This window comes from Ictalurus furcatus, chromosome 6 (genome assembly GCF_023375685.1).
Source record: "Ictalurus furcatus strain D&B chromosome 6, Billie_1.0, whole genome shotgun sequence".
Classification (NCBI taxonomy): Eukaryota; Metazoa; Chordata; class Actinopteri; order Siluriformes; family Ictaluridae; genus Ictalurus; species Ictalurus furcatus.
This window is the reverse complement of record NC_071260.1, coordinates 23,158,947-23,182,179: the sequence shown is the minus strand read 5'-3', so window position 1 is coordinate 23,182,179 and position 23,233 is coordinate 23,158,947. Positions and strand designations below refer to the sequence as shown.

The 23,233-nt window shown below is 37.8% G+C and overlaps 3 protein-coding genes across 5 annotated transcripts; 2 read left to right on the top strand and 1 right to left on the bottom strand.

The window, feature by feature from the left end:
* Positions 1-250: 250 nt before the first annotated feature.
* Positions 251-8,698, top strand: steap3 (STEAP family member 3, metalloreductase). Of its 3 annotated transcripts, XM_053627188.1 has the most exons (6): positions 251-440; positions 922-1,016; positions 3,057-3,570; positions 4,232-4,759; positions 7,782-7,946; positions 8,167-8,698. In XM_053627188.1, exons 3-6 carry the CDS (start codon positions 3,085-3,087, stop codon positions 8,446-8,448), a joined length of 1,461 nt encoding a protein of 486 aa, XP_053483163.1. In that variant the 5' UTR covers positions 251-440; positions 922-1,016; positions 3,057-3,084; the 3' UTR covers positions 8,449-8,698. The 3 variants fall into 3 exon arrangements, with proteins under 3 accessions (XP_053483163.1, XP_053483161.1, XP_053483162.1); XM_053627186.1 differs by lacking the exon at positions 922-1,016 and having other exon boundaries at positions 3,074-3,570; XM_053627187.1 differs by lacking the exon at positions 922-1,016.
* Positions 8,699-10,542: 1,844 nt separating this feature from the next.
* On the bottom strand, positions 10,543-14,957 carry c6h2orf76 (chromosome 6 C2orf76 homolog). Its single transcript, XM_053627190.1, has 6 exons — positions 14,712-14,957; positions 13,275-14,109; positions 13,111-13,161; positions 12,697-12,734; positions 11,749-11,830; positions 10,543-11,102 (listed from the first exon to the last, which is right to left on the bottom strand). The coding sequence occupies exons 2-6, from the start codon at positions 13,402-13,404 to the stop codon at positions 11,026-11,028; spliced, it is 378 nt and encodes a 125-aa protein (XP_053483165.1). The 5' UTR covers positions 13,405-14,109; positions 14,712-14,957; the 3' UTR covers positions 10,543-11,025.
* A 1,037-nt stretch (positions 14,958-15,994) lies between these two features.
* On the top strand, positions 15,995-23,030 carry dbi (diazepam binding inhibitor (GABA receptor modulator, acyl-CoA binding protein)). Its single transcript, XM_053627191.1, has 4 exons — positions 15,995-16,132; positions 19,726-19,843; positions 20,997-21,059; positions 22,304-23,030. Exons 1-4 carry the CDS (start codon positions 16,124-16,126, stop codon positions 22,375-22,377), a joined length of 264 nt encoding a protein of 87 aa, XP_053483166.1. The 5' UTR covers positions 15,995-16,123; the 3' UTR covers positions 22,378-23,030.
* The last annotated feature ends 203 nt before the right edge of the window (positions 23,031-23,233 follow it).

Sequence of the window (23,233 nt, the reverse complement as noted above, 5' to 3'; positions counted from 1 at the left end):
TAATGTGACTATTGTGTCAAAGCTTTACAATATTTTACTCATAATATTTAAAATAAATAAATAAATACTGTAACATATGCTACAACTGACCCCACTCTCCGCTATAACACCATGATCATGATCGTGATACAGCAGTTGCTTCAAAGGTTCTATTTGAAGTTTATTAGAACGAAGGAAACAATACACTTTACAAGTGTATTGGTGTTGTTGCGGCCATAATCTATACAGCACTTTTACTTGCTGAGCCTGCAGTAATCTGATAAAGGCTGTTCAACGTGCCTATGAACGCACAGGCGGGCGAAGGGCGGAACTTGGGTTATATGCATACACCCTTACACACACCCACACACACTCACACACACATATACACGCAAGCAGACGCACGCACACACTCACGGTACAGAGGGCAGAGACAAGTTGGGAGCTGCTCAGCGCACGAAGTGAGTGAAAGAATCCATTGCTTTATTTGAATAATTCTGTTTAATCTCATTAGTCACGTGTTTTTTTCCCTACTCATGTAAATGTATAACGTGTTGTAACTGCAGTGTCCAGTTCTGTGTTTAATCAATGGCATGTGCTTCATGAGTGCACTGCTTTCTATTCTCCCGTCAGAGTAGAAATGAAACTTAACTGTTATTCTAGATGTCATCTGATGGTTCTGATCCTGGCCACTTTAAATGAAGTATGTTATAACTTATCTTAATGATTATAAATGTGTTGTGAGTACACAGATTCCTGAAGACAGAGGATGAAAGTTAGACATGGCATAATTTTTACCTTTAATATGCATCTTTCACCATGAAACACGAATATAGAGACTATTTTAAACTATTTAGGGTAATTGAGCTCAAGGACCATTGATGTACCTTCAAAGCGTTACTCTAAAAGCTAATTAAAGGTACACTATATACACCTTCTTAGGTGAAAGATATACATACTAAAGATACAGAAGATGCACCCTTGATGGTACCGTGGTAGCGACAGAGAAAAGTAGTTTGCTACATCTATTTCTGAAAGTAAGTTCTTAGTAGCTATGTCACATTTTTATTATGATTGCAGAATTTTATTCCAATATCCACTTCATGTACCATCTCTAAAATTATAGCTGATACATAGTCAGCAATATGCCTTATGGTGGAGCCAGTTTATGTGGTAGCTATTGTTTGTGTAAAATGTAAATCTAGAACCCTTAAGTTCTAGTTCTTTGGCTTGTCCCTCTGGGGAAACCGTAAAGCTTCAATTAGATTCAAAAGGAGATGCAACTCCATTGGGGTATTGGAATAATCACTGGAAGCATTTACTGTGGTGTTATGCTGTATGTTTATGTGACATATATATATATATATACACTGTATATATACACTGTTCATATATATATATGTACAGTGAGGGAAAAAAGTATTTGATCCCCCGCTGATTTTGTATGTTTGCCCACTGACAAAGAAATGATCAGTCTATAATTTTAATGGTAGATTTATTTGAACAGTGAGAGACAGAATAACAACAAAAAAATCCAGAAAACGCATGTCAAAAATGTTATAAATTGATTTGCATTTTAATAAGGGAAATATGTATTTGACCCCTCTGCAAAACATGACTTAGTACTTGGTGGCAAAACCCTTGTTGGCAATCACAGAGGTCAGATGTTTCTTGTAGTTGGCCACCAGGTTTGCACACATCTCAGGAGGGATTTTGTCCCACTCTTCTTTGCAGATCTTCTCCAAGTCATAAAGGTTTTGAGTCTGACGTTTGGCAACTCGAACCTTCAGCTCCCTCCACAGATTTTCTATGGGATTAAGGTCTGGAGACTGGCTAGGCCACTCCAGGACCTTAATGTGCTTCTTCTTGAGCCACTCCTTTGTTGCCTTGGCCGTGTGTTTTGGGTCATTGTCATGCTGGAATACCCATCCACGACCCATTTTCAATGCCCTGGCTGAGGGAAGGAGGTTCTCACCCAAGATTTGACGGTACATGGCCCCGTCCATCGTCCCTTTGATGCGGTGAAGTTGACCTGTCCCCTTAGCAGAAAAATACCCCCAAATCATAATGTTTCCACCTCCATGTTTGACGGTGGGGATGGTGTTCTTGGGGTCATAGGCAGCATTCCTCCTCCTCCAAACACAGCGAGTTGAGTTGATGCCAAAGAGCTCCATTTTGGTCTCATCTGACCACAACACTTTCACCCAGTTGTCCTCTGAGTCATTCAGATGTTCATTGGCAAACTTCAGACGGGCATGTATATGTGCTTTCTTGAGCAGGGGGACCTTGCAGGCACTGCAGGATTTCAGACCTTCACGGCGTAGTGTGTTACCAATTGTTTTCTTGGTGACTGTGGTCCCAGCTGCCTTGAGATCATTGACAAGATCCTCCCGTGTAGTTCTGGGCTGATTCCTCACTGTTCTCATGATCATTGCAACTCCACGAGGTGAGATCTTGCATGGAGCCCCAGGCCGAGGGAGATTGACAGTTCTTTTGTGTTTCTTCCATTTGCGAATAATCGCACCAACTGTTGTCACCTTCTCACCAAGCTGCTTGGCAATGGTCTTGTAGCCCATTCCAGACTTATGTAGGTCTACAATCTTGTCCCTGACATCCTTGGAGAGCTCTTTGGTCTTGGCCATGGTGGAGAGTTTGGAATCTGATTGATTGATTGCTTCTGTGGACAGGTGTCTTTTATACAGGTAACAAGCTGAGATTAGGAGCACTCCCTTTAAGAGTGTGCTCCTAATCTCAGCTCGTTACCTGTATAAAAGACACCTGGGAGCCAGAAATCTTTCTGATTGAGAGGGGGTTAAATACTTATTTCCCTCATTAAAATGCAAATCAATTTATAACATTTTTGACATGCGTTTTTCTGGATTTCCTTGTTGTTATTCTGTCTCTCACTGTTCAAATAAACCTACCATTAAAATTATAGATAATATATATATATATATATATATATATATATATATATATATATATATATATATATATATATAATATGAATGAAAAACCAACCTGTATATTTTCTGTATGTAAATTCATACCTTAAATCTATATATTTCATTTTAAAGTATTTCCCCATACCCAGGAACAGTAGCTATGTCGAATGAGATGCATGTCCCTCTTCTCTTGGATGAATTGGACACAGTTGATGCAGTGCATGTGACTCCAGCTTCTTCCACTGTGGCTATACTGGGTTCCGGTGACTTCTCACGCTCCTTGGCTATGCGCCTGGTGGCATGTGGGTTTGGTGTGGTGGTGGGGAGTCGCTGTGTGAGGCGCATCTCTCCTGGTCTGTTTCCGGATGCGGTGGAGCTGAACAGTCAAGAAGCGGCAGTAGCCAAAGCTAAGAGTCTAGTCTTCATGGCCCTGTTCCCTGAGTACTATCCATCCCTGCTGGGCCTCAGGTCAGCACTGGCTGGAAAGATTCTAGTGGACGTGAGTAATGCTGTGGCGATGAACAGCAAGCAACCATCTAATGCAGAGCAGCTTGCAGAGATGTTCCCAGACAGTGTGGTTGTTAAAGGCTTTAACACAATTTCTGCCTGGTCTCTGCAGACTGGTGCACAGGATGGTAACAAGCAGGTCAGTGATGCTCTACACATGTGATTATTAAAATGAGGCACGCAGACTCCCAGACATATAAACTGCGGGTCTGCAGCTTCATTATTACTTTTATATACATTACTACTATCGATTTTAATGGCATTCTAATGGCAATCACTATTAAATGCTTTTAGAGTTGCATGTTTGTGAGTCTTTAAAATAAACACAACAGTACATTTTTGCGTAATGTGCATGATAAACTTGGATTATTCTGATAAAAGTTAGTTGTTCTCAGATTATAAGGGGGTCTGTGATTTATTTGTTTTTTTACACTGGAAGAGATGGCTGGGAAGCCCTCTTGTAAATGTTTGTTTGGTTAGACAACTCAATTGAAAGTACAAAATAAGCTAATTGATATGCGTAAAGCTGTTACTTGAGATCTGTTAGACATACAACAAACCCTAAGTTCAGTTGAGATGAATCTAAAGCTAATGTTTTGTGCATGTGCATTAAAACATTTTATGTCTTTATAAAGCAATTAATTATTGGTATTGTAACATAATGATCCACATTATACTGTAATATATTGTAGTACATTGTATTATCGTCAAATAAGGGTTTGCATGCTAGGCTTGCAGCTGTAGGAAAACTATTCCTATGCCCTGTAAATTCCCTGACCTTTGACCCGACTCTACTGTAGGTGCTGCTGTGCAGTGACAGTACAGAAGCAAAGCATGAAGTGGGCCAGCTCGCCCGGCGCATGGGCTTCTACCCAGTAGATGTTGGCGGCCTGTGCTGTGCACAGAATCTTGAAAGAAAGCCCTTGCATCTCTTCCCGTCATGGCGTGGCCCTGTCCTCACCACCTTCCTGCTCTTCTTTTTCTTCTACTGCTATGGATTTATCCGTGGGATTCTTCTGCCATACTTAGCCTATGGACAAAACTCCTTTTACAGGATAGTCCTTGACCTAGTGAACGAAAGCCTGCCATGCGTGGCGCTGGTCAGTCTGGCACTGGTGTACCTGCCGGGGCTGTTTGCAGCATGGCTGCAGCTGTGGAGAGGCACCAAGTACCAGCGTTTTCCCCGCTGGCTGGATGCCTGGCTGCTGCGGAGGAAACAGCTTGGCTTACTGAGTTTCCTGTGTGCTGCTCTGCATGGAGTGTACAGCCTCTGCCTTCCACTCCGTACCATCACGCGACGCAGGCTCATCAACGCTGCTTTCTCACAGGTACTTTTGCATTTGGATAGTTTTTCTAATGAAAAACATTTGTTTTAACTTACTTAACCATGACGTCATATTCACTACTTTTCAATAGATGTCACACTGGCCTGAGGCATCTCTTTTCACACAAGTGTTTACCTACATTTACATTTACATTTATTCATTTAGCAGATGCTTTTATCCAACGTGACTTACAAATGAGAAAATACAAGCAAAGCGATATATCAAGCAGAGAACAATACAAGTAGTGCTACCATACAAGATCCGTTAATTGAGTTCCAGAAGAAGCAAAGTGCGCAGAGTAGAGGTGTAAGTGCCAGAGTAAATATTTTTATTTATTTATTTATTTATTTTTTATGGGTTGGTTAGGTGTTCACGGAAGAGGTGGGTGTTTAGCTGTTTTTTGAAGATGGTGAGAGATTCAGCAGTCCGGACTGAGGTTAAAAGTTCATTCCACCACTGAGGAACAGTTAGATTGAATGTTCTTGAAAGGAACCTTTGGCCACGCTGAGTAGGTACACTAAGCGTCGGTCGTTGATTGATTGCAGATTGCAGATTGCGTGAGGGAACGTAAGCCTTCAGGAGAGAGTAGAGAGTACCTCTTAGAGAGCGTTACAAAAAGAACAACAGAAGAAGCAATTAACTTATAATAATCCTAAGAACTAATGAGGAAACTTTTTTCTTAAGAGTATACTGCATATACTGAACAGCATGGTGGCTTAGTGGTTTGCCTCGCACCTCCAGGGTTGGGGGTTGGTGTGCGGAGCTTGCACTTTCTCCCCGAGCTTGGGGGGTTTCCCCCGGGTACTCTGGTTTCCTCCCCAGTACAAATTGGATTGGCATTTTCAAATTGTCTATAGTGTGTGAATGGGTGTGTGAATTTGTGTGCGATTGTGCCCTGAGATGGATTGGCATCCCAACCAAGCTGTCTCCGACCTTGTGCCCTGAGTTCCCTGCGATAGGCTCGAGGCTCCCCTGCTAATTCCTGCTAAGGATAAGCAGTATGGAAAATGGATAGATTGATGGATACTGCATATACTGTGGCTGACTGTTATTTGTTTATACTACCTGCCTTTCATTGACAGAAAATACAATAACAAGACCTGGATGCAAACGTGGGGTTAGTTTAACTAACAAATAGGCCAGGCAATAATCAAAATCATGAAACATTAACAGCTCAGGCAAGCTATGAATAAGCTAAACTAGGTGGAGACATGGCTTGTAGTTTGCTGGCAGGCTGGATCATAGGAAATATAGGCCTGTTGTGGTTGGTAGTAGAGGCAGGTGCTGACATAGACATGACTATAACTAGTATCAGTTATAATAATTTCTTACTCATATATTAAATAAATACAACTTTAAGGAAATAGACAGAACCTCTTTCATTGTTAGTGCTCTTCCTAATGTCAGGTGGGAGTATAAATATGAGAATGTGACAGCACCTAACAGTACCTTTATTTCTCCTTGTGTCTTTTAGACATTATTTTTCATGTTATTAAGGGGAAACTGAACCATACATATTGTCAGCAGTGGAGGTGTTGATGGATGCAAGGTCAGATAAAGGTTTAATGACAAACACAACAAAACACAAAACAAGAACTCTGTAAACGTGAAACGCCGTAAGACACAAAAGCATGAATCAACCATAAACACAGAAACAACACAAACACATAAAGATGAAGAACACAAGACAATGAATGGTGTACAGACTGACTTAAATAGTGAAGCTGATTAACCAAAAGTTGAATCAGGTGAAACCAGTCATGTGACATAGCAATGGCTGCTGGGAATCATAGTCCAGGGTTAGTTCCCGCATATTCATGACACATAATAAGGGAAAACATTTTATTTTTATCTACTTTAGTAAAAATGTAAGTGGTTTCCCCATTCACTGCATTTTGGGTACTGCTTAGTACTACTTTATACCGCAGCTCTACTGAATTTTCAAATCTGATTGGTCAGATGGTGTTGATTAATTTTCCCTAACAGAACAGCTCTTACAATAGCTCATGCAGTAATTCATATTCACAGATTTATTTTACTGTGCTCATTCTAATACATTATCATTGAATTACAGTTCTTTCAGAGGGACATCTTTGGTGGGCAATCCAAATAACCAAAGGCTAATAATAAACAGATCAAAAACATATTTAACAACAAGAAACATATAGATTAGATTAGATTAGATTCAACTTTGTCATTATGCAAAGTACAAGTACAGAGCTAATGAAATGCAGTTAGCGTCTACCCGGAACTACAAGAATATAGTGTTATATACAGAATACAGTGTTGTATACAGAATAGAGTGTTATATGCTTTATATATTTTCTAACCAGAAGTACAATAATATAGTGTTATACACAGAATATTCTTTCTAACCAGAAGTATAAGAATATAGTGTTATATACTTTATATACTTTCTAAGCGGAAGTATAAGAATATAATGTTATATACAGAATATAGTGTTACATACAGAATATCGTGATTATATACGTTATATACTTTCTAAGCGGAAGTAAAAGAATATAGTGTTATATACAGAAAAGTGCAAAGTAAGTACTACAACGTAAATGAAGCTATAACTTACAATATGTACAGTGGATAACAATATGCAATAATCACTTATACTGTGTAGCTTTCTGTAAGAAGTGTATTTAACATTTATGGAAGGATTATGAGGTCTCAGCACTTTGTAATGGTCATTACTTTTCTTAAGTACAAGACTTTAGGACAGGGGACTTTGCACTTTCCGGTTTCTTTGTAACATGATAAACTGCATATTTTTGTTTTATTTACTTAACGAGAAAAAAAAAAGAAAGAAAGACTGATGAGGGGGATGATGTTTATAGCTGTAATAATGTAAGTTGATAACAGGAACTAATTTGTCTCGTAAAGGCCACTATAAAAGATTAAACAGCATGACGTGTTGTTAATTAACTTAAAATGTTGTCGTTGGCAAATTGCTATGGTATGAGAAGAATAAACCATATTGGGACGTGCCGTTTTATCTTTTGCACGCGTACCTCAGGTGAAGTCAGGTGTGGAGATGCCATGGGATGAACAGGATGTATGGCGCACTGACCTCTATGTGTCCAGTGGAGTGTTAGGTCTGGGTATCCTCTCCCTGTTGGCTATCACATCTCTACCCTCAGTGGGCAACATCCTCACATGGAGGGAGTTCACCTTTATTCAGGTAGGCAATGCAAACCCATGTAAGCACATAACACAGGTAAAGCAATAAAAGAGCAAAGACTTCCAAGACCTCAAGCTATAATTACACTTATACAATTAGAGTGTAATACAATCAGACCATAGCATTTTTTTAACAGATTAAGAAAGGGATGGCAATGGAAGTACAAATATAAAGGAGATAAATACTTGACAACTTATATTTTCTCATTTTCTTCCACAAGTCTGGACTAGGATATGCTGCTTTGACTCTCTCTGTCATGCACACATTGGTGTTAGGCTGGAATTTTGCCTTCTCCTCCCAGTCCTATGCTTTCTACATGCCACCCAGCTACATGCTTGCTGTGGCTCTCCCATGTGCTGTGCTGGTGTGCCGCTGTTTCCTGCTGCTGCCATGTGTCTCCGCCAAGTTAGCACGCATACGCCGGGGCTGGGAAAGCACACGCAAATGCCCTGTGTCACAGCACCACCGAGTGCAGGCGAACAGGACAGTTCCACAGGTCTAGGTGGGACAGTCAGGTGACATTGATGATGCAGTTACTGGTTAATAACATTAATACATACAGCATTAATTAGCACTTACATAAGGTTAACACTGTAGACGTTTTAAAGACTCAGTAGTCTTGTGGGCTGCAACCAGAATAGTGGCTGTCGTGTTCTCTAGTTTTATTGGAGGAATAAACAGCACACGAAAACACCTGTCGACACACTCACTAGCCTAGCATTTATTCTCTTCCCCACAACGCCCCCCCCCCACCCACCCAGTGGGCGGAAACAGTATTCAGGGTTCAAACCATGTAAGACATTGTTATGTAGTTTCACTATATAGATTATCCCACATCTCCTCTTTTAACAAAGAGAAAACAATGAGAAACATAGCATTTACATCTTACTCTTAGTAGACATCGCTTAGAACACAACTCAGCAATGAGCGATAAACAATATATTTCGTGCAGATGAACGTTACCCGAAAACTGTTCACTTCAGAGTATGAAAAAGTTATGGAAAACACACTACCAACAGTTACACATTGCCACCATAACAGCAACAATTCCCCTTTTTCTTTTTGTTACTTTCAACCAGGGGTAAACTGCCTGACTACTGTGAAAACTGTCCTCTAAGGCTACAGAAGACTGACTATAAATCCAGTCTTTTAGGTGTCACGACTTGCCTCCCAGATCTGGTTCTAGTTACTGATCCTTTTGGACTGACGGAATATGTTTACATAGATTATCCCACAGTGGCATTACTTTTTTTCATCAACAATTAAGGGGGATGAGAAGAACCAGCAATGGCCTTTCTCAAGCTTTTAGAGTCGTACACAACCCTGCAACCTATTAATGGGCTTTGAACTAGCAATTGTGTGATATGCCAGTATAATAACAAGCAATCTTTTATATAAGGTACAATTTTACCATTATGCTTTGACAGTCCAATAATAATAAAAAAAAAGCACTATTTTAAAAGTGCTAGTGAACTTTTTAAAATATTTTTTAACAGACATACCAGTTGCAAACTAGATAAAACAGTATTTCTGCAGTGTTTAGATACATTTTGGAAGATGTATTCATCTTAACCACCCCCCCCCCCCACCTAAAAAAAAAACAATTAGGAGTTTCCTCAACAATTCAGTAACTGCCACTAAAGTATTGCTTTATGAAATAACATCCACTTGGAAATCGCCACATTGTAAGTAGACACAGATTGCTGTTCTCTTTTTTAAAAAATATATAGCTTTACACCCATATTAGCAGCCACTGTCAGCCATTCCACTCGGCCAATATCCTGTCATCAAAATCTTACCTTTATTGACCCACAGTAAACATTTTACCACTAAGGTTATACCATAATCAGTACTTGTTAATGACTTCCAACAATTCCCATGCTAAGCTAGTTGCTATTCATTCTCAAACATTATTACAGCAGTTAAAAGTCTCCATATCTAGTGAAAGTTTACCTTGATGGTTATACAAAAGGAAATGTGTTGTATAGCCCCTAAAATGAGCCAAACACAATTCCAACCTCTAGTCATGCTTACTGAGATAAGATAGGCTTTAAAGTGAAGTGTCTAAAGGACTTATCATTTGCATTTTAATTTTGGTTGCCACTACACAAAAATGGCAATGCAAATACACATTCTGCAAGTAAATTTGAATTACATCTCAAATTATACACCCTCATCAGGGAAATGCAATTACAAATACATCTGATATTTACATTTTCTAATTAGCATTGGAATTTGAAGAAAGTCCAGAAAATGATACTTTTGAACTGGTTCATTTGTGTAAATTCAGTTATTATTGTATCTCTTATTTTTTATTATTAACATTTTGCAGATTCTGCCAGGTGTATGTAAACTTATGACCTCAATCATGTTCTCAGGTGTGAATAACTGAATTAGCCCATTTGTAAGATACCAAATCTGGCATGTCACTTTATCATGGTTTTGTTAAGCAAAGAACAGGGCCCAGATATTCACTGAAATTCATCTTCTACAAAAATTTGTGTGCACTAGAATGCATCAAACACTATGATATACACTTTGGCACTGGACCTTTCAAAACTTGTGATTGTTCCTCTATTGGAAAAACAGACAAAAATGAGTTTTAATGAGATTTATTTAATAAACACAATTTCAGTCACATGCACCACTGTCTGATAAGAAATTAAAAGAAAACAGGTGGTATTAAAACTTGAAACATCATAATGCATGTAACCCCATCATTTTTTATACTGGTAAATACTGTTAATGTATAATGTCAATGTATACATTTCTGTGAAATTGTGAAAGCTATACAAAAAAACTCTCCTCTATTAAATTTGTTATAGAACCTTAAATCATGTCTGTCTATTAAACTTATGGAACCTTAAATCATGTCTGTCTGAAAATAAAGTCTGCTGACAAAGTGAATTTTTTTAAACTGGCTTGAAAAAACTGGAGTGAAATTAAAACACAATTTTTGGTCCGGCTGATCCTGGAAAAATGTAAGCGCAGGTAGATGTGAAGCCGTTCTGGATGTTGCACTGCTTCCTCTAAATAAAAACACATCAGAATTCCCTTACACATGCCACTTTACTGTGTCTCACCACACAGTCTGGGGATTGGCCTTATACTTTTCATAGTCACTCAACTTGAAGAAGGCCAGCTCTGTTTCATTGGCTGGAATCAGAACAGAGACGGAGACAGCACAGTGAGACCAAATAGGATATACACAAAAAACTTCACACAATCGTGGCCAAAAATGGTATGCCTTAATTGCAGGTTTACAACACTGATAAATAATGATGTACAGTGAGGTCACATGATAAGCACACATGGTGACATTCCAGTGACATGATGATCCAAGTTTCATATTTTATATAAAGTTTCACATCCACAGTAATCCACATTTTACAGGTGGTAAACTAAAGGATTAGCGACAATGAGCTATAGTGTCAGATCACATAAGTTCTTAATCTTAGTTAACATTACTAACTTAGATATTAACAAACTAACTTAGATATTATAATAGAGCTGCACAATATTAACATTATAGCACACTGGGATTATATTGCTAGACAGGTGATTTGCCTTGCAATATATTAAAGCAAACTGCTGGACCTGATGTGCCACAATTAAAGACTGAACTGCATTAGACCATAATTAGCTGTTCTGCACCATTGTTTATTCTATCACTCACAGAAAGCTTATCTGGAATCTCAGTGTTTTGATAAAGGCAAATAAGCAATAAATTTTAGCCCTAGATTTTAGATTGCAGTAAAATAAGAGGAGAATGTGTGTGACAACAGTATGGGAGGACATTTACCTATACCACATGCTCGTAAATTGAGCCCATTTTGTAGAATCAGCTTTTCATCATCCTCTAAACTCATCACCAGTTCATTAGTCTGAAATCAGAAATGTCACATTGCATTATTCTTCAGCACATTTAAACACTGGGGAGGTTATTATTTAAAATTTTAAAATTTATATGGCATCGTTTTTATCATCTGGTGGGTTTGTTAACTAGTCTCTGCTATAACTCAGTGTTACTATGGTACAGCTGTATTGCATTCTGGAAATTTGAGTCCATCGTTTGCTTTCTCCACTACTTCTACACTGGATTTCTCATTAACAGTGAACGTCTCTGGGAAATGGTGAGTGAGAAAAGATCTTTTGTGAAATCTGAGTCTTGAAATACCATTATACAGTCCATACAGGATTTAGTTTTTTTGTGATTGTTGCAGCCAGAAATGCTTGATTTTGCTGCAGATTTTTTTTTTCAAAATTTGCAAGGCACGTTGCTGAGTTTTTTTGTGGAAATTTACTTGAATTGGTGAAATTGAAATAGCATCAAATTGTTTTGCACGGTCTTCACAGTGACGTTTGTTGTTAGATGAGACCTTTTAGCTTTACTCATGCTTGATGCACTTGAATCAAAGAGGGCTTTGGCTGAATGCATATTGTGATGATGTCGAATGACGTGTCTTGGCCCAAATCTGTAGTTATTTTGAAGAATTGCAAGCTCCTCCAAATATAGATGCTAGATTTTGTGTTAATATATGCGATCGCAAAATTACGAAATCCTGGAAGGACTGATTATAACTGCAGTAGCAACGTCCCCTTGTGACACCAGCACAACACAAAACAAATACAGCAACGACCAACCATTTAACACCAGAATCGCTATGAACATCATAATAAACATCAATATAAACTAATTTCACTTGTTTCAGGGTGGAGTTTTACTTGTGATCTGAGTCAAGCGCCGTACCTTTGCTCCATGTGCTTGATGAATTATCTTCATGGTGTCTGTAAACGTGAGAGGGGTTTGTCAGTGTTGTGAACATATATATTTATCAGATCAACCTTCCCTGCTGGGGTAAAACAAAAAAACACTAGAAACCCTCATAGAATTTGTAGTGGTTTTAATGGTTATAATGGAAATTGTATTGTTTAAATGGAAACTAATGGTCCCTGTAGGTCTCTACTGGTAATTTGTTACCTTCTACTGGTGGAATATTATGTCTAGTGGATACCATTAAGGACTAATAATGGTCATGATAATGGTTTCAATGGTTAGCTGATGGTTTGTAATGGTATTTGTAGTGGAAACCATTAGAATTTCTGTGATGGTTTCTAGACAATTGATTTTTTTCCCCCAGCAGGTTTTGCAGTGTTTACTTACCATAGTCATGTTTCTTAAAAGGTGGGGGCAAACCAGCTCTGGTAGAAACGTCTAGATACGAAAGACGTAAATGGTTTATAAGTTAAGCAATTTACATAAAAGACTTGTAGCGGAAAAGCCACCATAACTCAATAATTTGTAGAGACATGCATGACATAGTTTACCTTTCTTTACAAAAGCAATAAACTCCTCGACTTTCTGATCTACATTCACACCTCGGAACACCACTGGCTTGAAGTTTCGATGTTCAAAAGAGCGAACCAGGCGCACAGTGAGAACAGTTTCCGATGACATGACTGTCAAAACTAGCTCTCAAGCTAAAAAGCTTGTCGAGCTAACTAAGCTACTATGCTACTGTTTGCTAAAGTTAAGTCACTCGCGGCTTCAGCCTTTACTTAAGAGGGTCAGCTCCTCATATAAGTGAGAATAACAACGTGGTTATGAATTACACATTACCACGCACATTGTACTGTTTTGGATTTTTTTTTTCTTTTTCTTTCTTTTTTTTTTCATGTTTGGATCATTTCAGACTAAATTAGCTGCATCCAAGCCTGATGCGGAAGTCTAAAGCAATCGCACACAAGCAAAATCCATCCACTCAAGTCGCTGTGCACGGTTCAATGCAATTCAATTCAATTCAATTTTATTTGTATAGTACTTTTAACAATGGACATTGTCTCCCTAATATGATAAAAGGAAGAAACCTTGAGAGGAACCAGCCTCAGAAGGGAACCCACCCTCATCTGGGTAACAACAGATAGTGTGAAAGTAAAAGAAAGTTTATTATGGTTTTAACATGAAGTCTGTTTGTTGAACTAGTCCACTGTTCACCAAGGAGACCTGAGGGCAAAACTGCATGTGGTAATTGCAGTCTCAAGGCCATAGCAGCAACCACAGCGAGATTGTCCATGTGGAATTGAGGTCCAAAACCTTTTCCATGGTACTTCAAGCGGTACCATCCTAAGCAATCTCCAGGCTCTAGCCTCCAGTTGATGAGAGCTCCATCCAGAGGTAGGGCATCAGGTGAATAAATAATAATAAAAAGAAGAGTTAAAATAATAATTAAGCAAACCTTATATTGTATTCGGATTTGGATTTAAATTCAATATAATTTGAAAATGATGTTTTACACAAATTTCCATTATAAGCCTAATAGATCCAAAGTTGACATAAACTCTTAATAAAGTAAAGTGGTAATAAAACAATTCTTGTTCATCACACTCGTGACTGACCTTCAAGATGTTTTGCCAGTGCCATTTGAGTCATTAATATCACCTCCAAGTCTAATATAAATCTTTCAAAACTACAGCACTGTCCGTATAAGGCAATTCAATAAATGAAGATGAAAGATGTAGCAGTGATTGAATTATACTGATTGCTTAAATGAGCAATTCAACAATCAGCTCTTTATTATCTGTGTTTCTGTGAAACATTTGTTTGATATATATATATATATATATATATATATATATATATATATATATATATATATATATATATATTTGATCTTGCTCTTATGCTATTATAAGCATAAGAGCATAAGCATATTTGTGCATAACCATATTTTGCCTCCTGATAATGGAGAATAATGCATTTTATACCACAGTGATGCGTGCATGCGTGCGTGCGTGTGTGTGTGTCCCGCCTTGTGCTCTGAGTTCCCTGGGACAGGATCCAGACACCCCGGGACCCTGTGTAGGATAGGCAGTACAGAGGATGGATGGATGTCCACAGTGCTGATGAATTCTTGAATCTAATTGCTCACAAGGTCTTGATTAATTTTCTATAACAGCAGCTCTCACTCAACACAATAGTGCCGGCTGTAATTCAAATGACAGGTTTATATTAACCCGTACTTGGCGCTCATTCAAATAAGTTATCATTTCTATATTAACAACTTTTCACAACAATTCACAGTGACTTGTGTGACAGAAGATCTACACAATCTAAGGCTAATTACAAACATATAAAAACCATTGGTGAAGACTTCTTTAAGGAGACATTTATTTAACATTTAGGGAAGGAATCTTGAGTGTCAGCACTTTGTAACAATCAATACATTTTCCCACCTGAGGAAAGTCTTCAGGACAGAGAAATTTGTGCTTTCCAGTTTCTGTAAATTGTGTTTTTTTTTCTCTCATTACCTTCAAGAGAGAGATAAATAAGAGGTTGGTGAGAGAATGATGTTTATAGCTGCTATAGCATAAGTGATATCAGGAAAGGACTTGTCTTATGATCTTACGGAACATTAAAATATAAGAAGTTAAAAGTATAACGTGTTCAAATTAAAATTTTACTTGTCACACACAAAAATAAATACATAGTATGAACTGTAGTGAAATGCTTTTTATGACTGTCTGTGACATGAAGTAGAATTTACATAGACCAGAATTTACTTGTATACAGTTAGAAAAAGAAAAAGTATTAAAAAGTATTTTAAAGAATATATAACGCAGGATATAAAGATGGATGGCAGCAACAATCTTACTATAATTGGTATAAAGTGCAGATATGTACAATTATTTGTGCAATGTAATGCTGTGCAACATTGCAAAAAAAAAAAAAACAGTGCAAAAAATAAACTTAATTTTACACACATATAATGTCATATTTTGATGTGCTTCAAGCCTACAGTCAAATAGTCGTCACTTAAAACGTATACCAGGTTAAATGTGTTTCATTGAACAATAATCTAACACTTTCTGGCCCACGCTTAATTACTAGCACACTTAGTAACTCAGTTTAGTAGTTAGGCAGTCTGAGTGCCCTATGCCCTAGTTAGCACACTTCCAAAGTGTTGAGCTAACGCCACTCATTTCTACCACCAGCTCATTGTTCATCTTCACAAATCCGATTGGTTTATTTTGATCATACATGCTGAAACAGCCAATAGCATGAAAGGGGCGGGGCATACCCTCTGGAGCATGGAAGTGAAATGGTCCATTGCACGACTACAAAGTTCATTGTGTCCGGTGTTGTGGGACAGCTTGTTAGCGGATAAGCGACAGAAATCATGACTGAGGTTAGTGTTGAGTGACTGGTATGATTATGTTTTTTCTTTTCTTCTGTCGATTGCTGTCTCTGAGATGAAGTCATTTTGCATCGACTGTCACTGAAAGACACTTCGCCAGCTGCAGGCATAACCCTCTGGCTACAGTTTATGGTTTACTAGAACATTTGATAATATTCAGTAATTATAAACACACCCATGATTAGCCGCGATGCTACCTAATGATTCAGTCAGACAGCAGACAATAAATAGGTTATTTAATATTGTGTGTAGGAAGTCTATGAGGCGTAAATTGAATTTAGGACATTGCTAAAGCAGCTAGCAAGCTAGCTTCATAACAGCACTGAAAAGTGACGTGCTAATTCATTTCACATTATATTAGTTAACGGCATTTATGCACCAGCATACAGCTCACGACACCCACATAAGATTACTGACAGATTTGAGAAAGTGAAAATGATAACAAGATAAGAAAAGAGAATACCGAACTGAGACGTGGTTTCTTGCCTTCAAGTACATATCATGTTTCGTTCTTATAATCGAAAAATGAAACGAACATACAATGCATATGATTTTTAAAAATTTAAAAATGCATGGGCATTGATCGCGCTATAACGTGCTCTGAACAGGTAGGCCTGAGAGCCAGGTTCAGTGGATATGGATATAATTATCGGGTGATTTTGATTGTAGAGTCCAATGTTCAGATGTTGTGTAGATAAGGAGGCAACTTACTGAAGGATAACAGACTGGCCTAACTGTCCAGGTTAATACATCGACAAGAAAAAATCTTGTATCAAGGCCTTACTATCTTGCCTCCCAACAGTACACCATTATGCTGCTTTCACGTGTTAGCGGTTTGTAGTGGACCGGTGTTGTGTCGAGATCTGTGACTACGTTTACCTGGACAGCAGTAATCTAATTATTGACCTTATTCTGTATAAGACAATACTGTGATTAAGGTGTTTACATGAGTCGCTTTTAGAATATTCCTTTTATGTTCCGTCTGACATGTTCTAGAACATAATGATTAACGGCACACGTCATCACGTACCCACGCCACGCCGTCCGACGTTCCCTCCAAAATTTCACGTAACAACATACAGTTCGTCTTCGTTATGGTACCATATACAGTTTTGGGTGTTTCATTTTTAATTTTAAGAAAGCTACAAGTGCAGTTAATTATTTGTCATGCTATACCTGCAAATAGATGACTGCTTGAAGCCGTGGGCTGCGTCCGAAACCGCGTACTTGCCTACTATATTGTAGCTGAAATACATGCATCTCACCTACTATACAGAAGGTAAGTACGTGGTTTCGGACGTAGCCACGCTCTCTTGTTTGCCGTAAAACGGTTGAGCGCTGCCGTGTGTGTACGTGTCCTGTCGCAAAAAGCAGCGAAAACTCCCACACGACGTTAATAGTGTGATTAAGGTGTGTGCATGTCTATAATGCATGGCGATAATGTGACTAAAACAGGAGTACTCCACATGTCTTAATTCAATTTGAGTTTACTTCGAGTATGACTTTGTCGGATTAAGGTAATCAATAATTACTGTTTACGTGGTAGTTTCTTAATCAGAGTATCGTCTTAATCGGGTTAATATCGGATTATTGTTGTCCATGTAAACGTACTGCTTCCCTGTGTTTGCTGCTTTTTTTATTTATTTATTTTTATATCTTTATTCACCACCTGCTGATATTTATTTCAGTAAATAATGTGACGTTTGTGTGAGTTTTCATTTTGAATGTTGTACAATTTTGGATGAAATGTGTGCTCATTCACATATGAACAGAGTTCGACACAACACCGGGAACCAGAAATGCAGTGATTTTGTTTTATATTTTTCTGTCAAGGTCGAGTTTAAGATTTTTTTTTTTTTTTTCCCTTCTCTGCCATATCTTATTTCCCTGTCCCCAACATGGATGAGCTCAAGGAGTTATTTTAGTTCAAGCATGCCTAGTGCTATCCAACAAGTTAAGAATCCAGAAAAATGCAGGATTAAGCCACTTCTGTTTTTGTTCAGTGAACTGAGATGAAGAAACGGTGCAAAAATAAATTTACTTTTACATTTATTCACTTAGCAGACGCTTTTATCCAAAGCGACTTACAAATGAGAAAAATCTCGCCACAGTTTCAGAAATATTACTTCAATAGCCATGCTTGTGTAAGAAGTGTGTGCAGTTTCACCATGACCTTTGCACACGACCTCCTTCCTGTTAAGTTAATACCTGGTCATTTTTGTGTGCAAATTCAGCCTTGTTTTGGATTTTTTTTTTTAAGTTGTTGGTAGCATGTTTAATGATTAGGCGTGCTTTTACACACTTCTACCATCTAATTTAGGCTGCTTGTTTAGCCAGGCAGCTGCAGATGACACACTTACTCTTAACTGTTACCATTTCGTGTACTGTGAAGGGCTGTGGGTGCTAGTATGAAATAAAGATTGTGTATATAATTAAAATATGAAATATAAATAGATAAGTCATTAAAATTACACAAGAACTTGAATAATTAAATTTTATTTGTTTATTCAAGCCTTTTAATTAGTTTTATATGCTGTAATTTGTCAGCATGGGCCACTTGTATGTCAAGAAATCTGTCAGCATAATAAACAGTGGGCAGAATTTAACTAGATTTGTCAGGAATAATTGATAGTAGGCTGCTCCAGAATAACGGATCAGGGGTCTAGTGTGCAGTGTTAAAGCCTCACTTAACCCTCGTTTATGCTTCCACCACAACATGCTTAATAGAGATGAACACGATTTTTTAATTAATGTTCATTTACATCATGGTACTGACTACATTTTTAAATTGCATTGCATATTAAATTTTAAATCATAAAGTGGGACAATTTGCAGAGCAGTCATACAAGCATTCTGCTTTAATTGAAATTATTTTATGGCATGAGTAGGGTAATAAAAAATAACTATAGTAAATGTTAATAAACAATTAAACATTAAAGTCCATTTAATGTTTAATTGTTTATCCATTGAAAATGTTTTATTCATTACCTTATTTCTATAGTGAACTGTATACCAGTAGAGATGTATATGTTGTTTAGAGTGCTGTTTCAGTGTATCACAGCTGAGCAAATCCGCAAAGGCAGTTGGTATATTTGCCCAAAAATACTGAACACTAAAAAATAAATGTGCTCCAACATCCACAAATAACTACAAAGTATAGTAACTCATACTAAATTGTGACTGGATATGACATGTCAGATGACAGTTAATGATGCATGAATTTGTCATCTATTGACATTAATTTTTAATTCATTCTCAGCAGCTGCATTATTCTAGTCAGGGTCACAGTGGATCAAGAGCCTGTTCTGAGAAGTCTGTTGCAGTCATCAGTTATCATCATGCAAAATTTGGGAAAATATTTCAGCCACATCACCCCTGGTTTCATATGAAACTGTTTAATTGTTCTGTCAGGTCTGGAACAGTGCTGTAGGTTGTGAACACTGAATTATTTCACTGTATTCTAGGCAGCTATGAGATGAGGACACTATTACCTTTGACAAATGTAAAATGTACAAATAGTATCATGAATATTAGCCCATACGTACCCTGCCTAAAAGAGGTTTAATGATTTCTCTTTAACACAGGAGGCATTTCAGAAGGCAGCGGAGGAGGTGAAGCAGCTGAAGGCAAAACCAGCTGATGCTGAGATGCTGGAGATCTACAGTCTATTCAAACAGGCTACAGTAGGAGACGTCAACACTGGTGTGCCTATACACTATTTTATTACAGAGTGCACAAACACTATGGCATTTGTATTCCATTTTTACAGCAGAAGCCCGTGCTCTCTTTCATGCCCTGGAACATATTATTTAAAATGCAAAAGAGCGTGACGTCATTATGTTTACTGATTCAAAATCCTGCCTTCAAGCACTGGAATATTTGAAGACTGATCATCCAATAATTGTTGACATTTTAATTAAAGTAAATCAGTTACAAAGACACAATTGCAGAATATTTTTCTGGTGGATTCTGGGACATAGTGCTGTTTTTGGTCATGAAAAAGCAGGGAATAATCAGTGAGCAAAATCCCTCCTTTTGAAATAAGTGATGAGAATCTCCATCCATCCATCCATTTTCTGCACTGCTTATCCTACACACTCAAACACCCTTTCATACACTACAGACAATTTAGAAATGCCAATCAGTGTACAATGTATGTCTTTGGACTGGGGGAGGACACTGGAGGAAACGGAGAGAACATGCAAACTGCAAACACACAAGGTGCTGGCAGGAATTGAACCTCCAGCCTGGGAGCTGTAATAAACCCTGTCGTTGGAAAGATATACAGCTACCACTTTAAGACTAGACATGATCAAGTGATGTACACAAGGTGCCGTGTAGACCACAACAGAAAGACCCATGGGTATTTATTGAAGGGTGAAGAACCACCATAATGTCAGTATTGTAACACTCCCTTGACTGTACAACATATTTTTATGATTTTTATCACAAGTTATTATGAACTTGTGTTCTTTTAGAGTTGGCACAAAACTGTTGCACAAAATTTCTTTTTTTTTTTTTTTTTTTAAATAAGCTGCATTTTATTGAATGTTTGATTAATATCTGCCATTGAAACTGGTATGGCAGTAAACTTAAATACAAAGAAAGGGGAAAAAAACTAATACAATGATTATACTGATTACACAGTTTTTACATCTATTTTCAATAAGTAGTGCAGAAGCAAATAATGTATCTGTAGTAAGACATTAGACATTTCAACGATTTATCAAAACAAGTCTTTATTTATTGTAACATAGCTGGTTATATGAATTGATATGAACATATGTTTCATGTTAAAATTTATCGTATCTGTATATAATCTCAGTGTTGTAAGTTAAGGTTTCCTTTTTTCCAGCTCGACCAGGCATGTTAGACTTCACTGGTAAAGCCAAGTGGGATGCCTGGGACGCAAAGAAAGGTTGGTTCCTTTTGCCTGCCGCTGTATAATAATGTGCATACGAGGGAAGTGGTAGCTCAGCGGTTAAGACATTGGGCTACTGATCGGATAGTCGTGAGCCAAGCTGCCACTGCTGGGCCTTTGAATAAGGCCCTTAACCCTCAACTGCTTGGTTGTATTTTTAAAAAAAAAAAAAAAAGAGGGAGAGTGAGATAAATGTAAGTTGCTCTGGATAAGGGCATCTGCCAAATGCCATTGAAAACAGTGTGTAATGCTTCTGGTCCTAGGGCAGCATTTTTATTTTTTTTTAAAGCTAAAATCAAATCATTATGTATTCGTCATGCCCTGTGTCCACAGGAAGTCCATGAGATGTGGTGTTGAAAAGGAGAAGCTTCTCCTGGCACTGTGTGAAAACAGAGAGCAGCTCTGTCACGGTGTGCAGGTTCGACAGGACTGAAAATACTGGCAGGCAGTTTTTACCCTAATGCTGATGGGAGCAGACAGTCAGATATAAAGCTTTTGGTACAGAAGAGCGAGAATGCATTTCAAATAATGTAAAGTATAACTCTATTAGAATTGTCTGAACACAAATCACTTACTCAGATTTGCAGATTAAGTCCATTTCAGACCAGTGACTCCACTCTAGGACAGTATTCGTTTATCATGGGTCGCTGTACACGCTTGAAGCATTCATTTGTTTTCGTTTATTGGTTTAGTAAATAACATGTACCGTATCTGTACTATCAGATTATAATAAACATGAATTGACATGGTTAAGATTGTTAATATTTTCACTCCTAAAACTCTCTGGCAGTTAGAATATTCACTAACTTTGAAAGATTAACAGATGCTGGAACTCTTCGAGCTACAGGATGAAATATTGAGCTGACATTCATTAAAGCTCTTACTGTGCATTCACTGTTTCAGATCATTAACTGTCTACATTAGATTTCTCAGACAGCCATGTGCACCACAGGCAGAAGTGAGGTTAAATTGCATTAACAGTGGTCACCACCCCTTTTCCTGGAGATCTACCTTCCTGAAGACTTTAGCTGCAACCATAATAGTGCCCACATGACCATCTACTCATTGTCTTAAGAAAGTCATCAACTAAAACAGGTGTGTTAGATTTTGGTTGGAGATGAAAACCTGTAGGAAGGTAGAGTTCAAGGAAGAGGGTTGGTGACCATTGCACTACACCAGACTAAATGGGTATTATTCTGCATTGGTTTTAATGTTTCCGCTCTCACTATGGTTTTCTCTAGGTATGACTAAGGAGGATGCAATGAAGGCTTATATCAGCAAGGTGGAAGAGCTGAAAGGAAAATATGGAATCTAAAGTGTGAAGGTGTGACTGACTAGTGTCACCTTCTGGCAAGTCTGTCAATACCTCCGGTCCTGTGTAAAGCCTTAAACCTCCTGGTGTGTGTGTGTGTGTGATGCATCTCCTTCACAAGATGTTCTGTTGGAACAAAATATGGCACAAAGCCCTATTGGATTTACAGAAACTACTCACCAGAAGCTGTGTAATGATACCCTCTCCAGCCTTTTTTAAAATGTCACTAATGCCATAGTCATTCACATTTCAGCAGCTTTATATCTTTGTGTAGTTTTTAATTATATTTTTGTTGAGCTAGTAATGGCAGATTGTGTATCAGTCAATCAGGATAATGAACATTGTGTGAGGATTTTAAACAGCTCTTGAGTGTTTCATCTGTATAAGATAATACGCATGCTGTTTTTGAGACCACTAATTTCTACAGATGTATTGGAAATAAATAGCAATAATAGAAGTAAATAGAGATAAAATAATTAAATGTAATATGTGGATGTACTCATCCAATTTCTGTATGTATTAGGACTGGCTCAAACACAGGATTTGATATATTTTCAGAATCTCTTGTTTTATTCTGCCAGTACATGTGATATTGACTGACCCTCCACACAACCTTTATACATGAAGAGATCATATTAAAACACGATGCCATCAAACCTTCGTTTTTGTCCATAACTTGGCAACATATTTGCAAAGAACAGTATTAAGTACAAGCTGGGACTCAGAGTTCTGATCTCTGTTGTGTCTGAAGCAGTGGAAAGTGATTCATTCCTATTGTTTAGAGATGTTTGATAAGACTGTTCAGATGTTTATCACTTACCTCAGCAGTTAACATTAGCCTGTATATACAGAAATGTTG